The sequence below is a fragment of the Propithecus coquereli genome, unplaced genomic scaffold (genome assembly GCF_000956105.1).
Source record: "Propithecus coquereli isolate 6110/MARCELLA unplaced genomic scaffold, Pcoq_1.0 Scaffold587, whole genome shotgun sequence".
Taxonomy (NCBI): domain Eukaryota; kingdom Metazoa; phylum Chordata; class Mammalia; order Primates; family Indriidae; genus Propithecus; species Propithecus coquereli.
In genome coordinates this window covers 860,726-865,489 of record NW_012151807.1, presented here as the reverse complement: position 1 = coordinate 865,489, position 4,764 = coordinate 860,726, and the positions used below count along the sequence as shown (strand labels likewise).

Below are 4,764 nucleotides of genomic sequence, written 5' to 3'. Positions count from 1 at the left end.
GTCTCACCTTGACATGTTAATTTGTAGGGGATGAAACAGATACCCAAATGATCACACCACTTTAATTTCCCCATGTAACCAAGAGCAGAGCAGGCCTAGGTCACTGCTACTTGTTTGTAGATGTGCATCTGCAGACACTGCTGGTGGCTGTCCCTAGGAAGAGCAGCATGTGGCAGAGGCTGCCACATTCCTCTGTATGAAATGACACCCCCAATGCCGCTAAACCCAAGGATCCCCAGTCCCCATTGGTCTCTGGATGTTGTGGTGATTTTTCACACCTCTTGAGATCCATTCTTTCTACAGCCATGTTTGAAAACTGAAAAGATATATTAACTTCCAGGCTAGAAAGTCATTTATATCAAGCTTTAAGAAAGTTTTAAGAAACGTATTGCTACATTTCCAGCGTGCAGAACGAGAGCAAATTGAGGTATATTGAAGATACTGGCAGAGAAGAGAGCTCCCAGCTGTGGGAAAGGGAAAGGGAAAAAATACGGGATGTCTTCGTGGAGGCGGGGACACTTGAGCCCTGATTGTCACCAGGATGGAAATTATAGGCGGGGGTTGGGACAGAGAGAACAGCGCTGCCCTCCTGGTCCCCAGCTTCTCCCCACTTCCAGTTGCCACCCCCCAGGAAAAGTCCCCCCCTCTCCTCCAGGTGCCAGCAGAAGTGACTACTTTGTCCTCAGGATGCCCACCCCTCTGTAATGACACTGAATCACCCCTGAGCAGGGACTCCCATCGCGACTCAGGAAATCCCCTTGTTTGACGGGGGAGGGGGAGCGGGACTGAGTCCTGGGAAGGTTGTGTGGCCGCCTAAGACGGCCTAACTCGGTATTAGGGAAAATAGTGCTTAAAAATCCAAACAGTCCAATCCAGAGCGGCAAGGTCTGGAGAGAATGGTAACTGTTGAGAGAGACACAGGGGGGGACGCGGCGCCGGCGCTGAGCGCCTCCCGCCCCGCAGAGAACTACCTGTACCAGGTGCGGCAGGAGTGCTACGCGCGCAACGGGACGCAGCGCTTCGTGGAGAGATTCATCTACAACCGCGAGGAGTACGTGCGCTTCGACAGCGACGTGGGCCTGTTCCAGGCGGTGACGGAGCTGGGGCGGCAGAGCGCTGAGTCCTGGAACGGGCAGAAGGACCTGCTGGAGGGGAGGCGGGCCGTGGCGGGCACCGCGTGCAGACACAACTACGAGGCGGAGAAGCCCATCGTGGCGCAGCGCAGAGGTGAGTCCGCGGCCCGGGCTGCGGCAACCGGGGGAGGGGGGGACCCAGGCCCAGATGGCAGGGAGAGCCGGGCCGCGTCAGGGGCCGTCCAGGGGGCAGGAAGGGGCCTTGGGGGCTGGGCATGATGGGGGCGCCAGGCCGGAGGCTTGTCCCGGAGCGAGGCCTGAGCTGGGCCGAGCACGGATGGGGGGAGATGGAGGCAGACGGATCCTCAGGCCTGGCAGCCGAGCGGGTGTGGGCTGAGGGGACCCAGGAGACAGGGACACGTGCAGGGCCGTGGTGTGGAGCAGACAACTGGTACCCCAGGCACAGCGCGCCGAGCAGAGACTTGGGGGAGACGGCGGGTTGGCCCCGCCTGTGGGGACAGGGACGCCTGATGGACGGTGTAGGGAGGGGTCTGGAGCCAGGGAGGACAGCTGGGCTCCAGGAGACCATCTGGGGACAGGGGATCCCGTGGGAAGAGGGCAAAGGACTGGATCCTGGGAACCGGACGCGGTGATGTCGGCTAAGACAGCACAGGCTGTGAAGGAGACCAAAAAGCAAGGGGGTGTGAGGAGCACCCGGGCAGAGAAGTGCCATGGGGCTGAGGCAGAGAAGGTGACCCCGGCAGCGCAGTAGACGGCGCTGCCATGACTCGGGGAGGCCGAGTAGACAGAGGCGCAAGGTGGGTTTGGAGACCTGGGGAGAGCGGTTGGCTGCGGCGGGGAGCTGGGCGGGGGCCGGGGTAGATGAGGTGGGTGTGGGCCATCAGGTCCTCTGGGCTGGGATATTTGTCTTGCATTCAGCACGGCTGGCACAGAGTGGTGTGTGAGCTGAATCGTGCTGTTCCTTCAGGAAGTCTGAGTGTGAAGGGAAGAAGCGGTGCGTGCAGAGTCCAGAGGACGTTTCAAGGATGGGAGACGGGAGCACTGGCTTCCGCTGTCAGCCTGTAGGGTGGGGGAGCCTGGTGCGCGGAGCCCAGGAGACCTCAGTCCACAGCACTGTGGGGTCGGGGAGACTCGGACACAACAAGGGCCTTGTCGGAGAGAAAAAGGAAAGAATAGAGGAGGGTGAAGGGAGGGGCTGGGGAAGTCACACCTTTCATTTCTCCTGTGTGGGGAAGTGGAAGGTAAGGTCATGTGCTAAGAGTGAGATGGTGGACAAAGTGGGTAGGGATTGGGAGAATGACATGGGTTGGGAAAGTTGCTGAAGTAATTAGTTGAGAGAAATGTCCAAAAGGAAATAATGTGGTCCAGTCTCGCTGGTTCACACCTGGAATCCTAGCACTTTGGGAGGTCGAGGCAAGAAGATTGCTTGACATTAGGAGTTCAATAACATCCTGGGAAACATAGCGAGACCCCGTCCCTACAAAAAATCAAAAAGAAAATTAGCGGAGTGTGATGGCAAGTGCCTGCAGTCTCAGCCACTTAGGAAGCAAGGCAGGAGGATTGTTTGAGCCCAGGACTTTGAGGCTGCAGTGAGCTATGATGATGCCGATGCACGCCAGCCTGGGCCACAGAGTGAGGCCCTGTCTCAAAAAAGGAAAAAGTAATGCAATTGGTAAAAACTGTTAAACTGTTACTAAGACTTTGTAGGGGCCCAGGTCAACTACATCATTTGTTTTAATGGTAATCAGCTGCCAAATTGCAGAGAGACCTGGATACCAGCCTCAGGAGTTGGGTTTATCTTCTAGGCCAGCAGGTCCCCAACCAAACTGTCCCGGAGGCTGTCCTGGAGATTTTCATTGCCCAGAGATTCAGATTCTGTGGGTGGTGAGATCTGGAAATCTGTATTTTAATTAGCTCCTTACCGATTCTCACGTAGCCAGATAAGTGTGATCAGGGCACTGAAGATTTTTTTATTTTTTTAATGAAAATGACAAGGTCAGAGGTGTGTTTTCAGAAGAGTGTGAAGTGTTGGGGAGAGGAGGGACTGGAGTTTCCGAGATCAGGTAAGAAACTGTCTTTATTGTCCAGGGAAATAGTAATGGGGCGTGAAATGGAATAGGGAAAACACGGTGCAAAGGAGAAGAGTGAAGCGGGGAGGAGAGGAGTGTGGCGCTTCCGCTGTGGATGCCCAGCTACATCTAGAAATAATTGAACAAATGTTTTGTGGGCATAGACCAGGCAACTAATAAGCAGGAGTAGACAGCAATCCTTGCCTTGGTGGAATGTGTTCGAACTCGGTCAGGAATGAGACCATTGGGGATTGAGCTGAGCTCCAACGCCCCCTGGAGGTCTGTTACGTACGCTAGGCTGACCAGCTCCTGTCAGAATATTGAGCAAAGTACCTCCCATGGAATGTTCTGGGACCTTAAAATAGACACCCAAGTATACCCCCTGATGTTTATGGTTCCCTGCGGGGCAGAAATTAAGTGTAATCCACAGTTGGGATTCAGACATGGGTTGACTAGTCTGAAGGACTTGCAGTTTATAGAGATGATTGAACTAGAGTGAAAACACAGGTGCCTCCAAAATCAAATCACACTGAGCGGAAAAGCCTGGCAATTCGGATAAATGTGGACAGAGGTGGAAATACCACAGGGTTAAAGGCTGTGGGCTAGTTCAAGACTGCACTTTTACCCGGCCGGCCCCACCTCAGGGTACTTGTGTCTCTGGGAAGTAGAAAGTAGAAAGGAAAGAACTCAGTGATGAGGACCTGGAACTTCCGATCCGGGAAACTCCTGTGAATGGGCTGTTCTCTGGGGCAGCTGCATCTTTTCTGCCTTCTGGAGAGGAAAGGGTGCTGGAGGCAGAGATCCCAAAGACAAACTGCCAGGGCACCGTGCAGATTGACCCCCAGCTGCCTAGGAGCCAGGACGGGGACAGCAAACGGACAGCTGCCGAGCTGCAGGCGTCTCCTGATCATCTGTGAGGTCCGCAGGACAGGAAAGATGGTTCCCAGAGGAGGAACTTGGAAAAGGACGGGATTTCCACCAATCTAGCATGTAGGGGCTCAGAACATTGCATTTGTGGACATTACTATGAGTATGAATATTTTAGTTTTTGTAGGAGAGGCCAGAAAATATTAATGCATAGCTTATTTGCAGAATGAGTCATGTCAAGCTTGCTTCATTTTATTTATATTTATTATGAAATATAGTTATTGGATTAGTAGACCAAGAGAATGCCATTGTCCGTTTATGTTAATTTCAAGAAATTATTAGAGCAAATTTTGAACCTTTTACATCAAGATAGAACATTGAAAACATAGGTAGTTTCACAGCTAATTAAATATTCTTTGTCCAAAGACTGTTAATCAATTGCTTACAGTTTAAAATTTCTCCTAAATCTGCTAAAAATTACTGCCTTTGTCTATTTTTCTCCATACTTATTATTTTATTCAAGATCATGGATGCTCTATTTGAAGGTCTATTTGTATCTTTTCGGTACCACCCTTATCTGACATCCTAATCGCACCATTCCTATTGTAAGCATCTACCAATGGATTCCATAATGAACATGTCTAAGAAATAATAATAGTAATCTCAAATGCTATTGTTTTTTTTTACCCCACTCCTAGTCCAGCCTAAAGTGAACGTCTCCCCCTCCAAGAAGG

General features: G+C 52.1%; 1 protein-coding gene across 1 annotated transcript; it reads left to right on the top strand.

The window, feature by feature from the left end:
- Positions 1-896: 896 nt before the first annotated feature.
- Positions 897-4,763, top strand: LOC105821659 (HLA class II histocompatibility antigen, DP beta 1 chain-like; the record flags this gene model as incomplete). Its single annotated transcript, XM_012658414.1, has 2 exons — positions 897-1,227; positions 4,729-4,763. Coding segments are annotated over exons 1-2 (366 nt in total), but the record flags the coding sequence as incomplete, so codon positions are not given.
- Position 4,764: the final 1 nt, after the last annotated feature.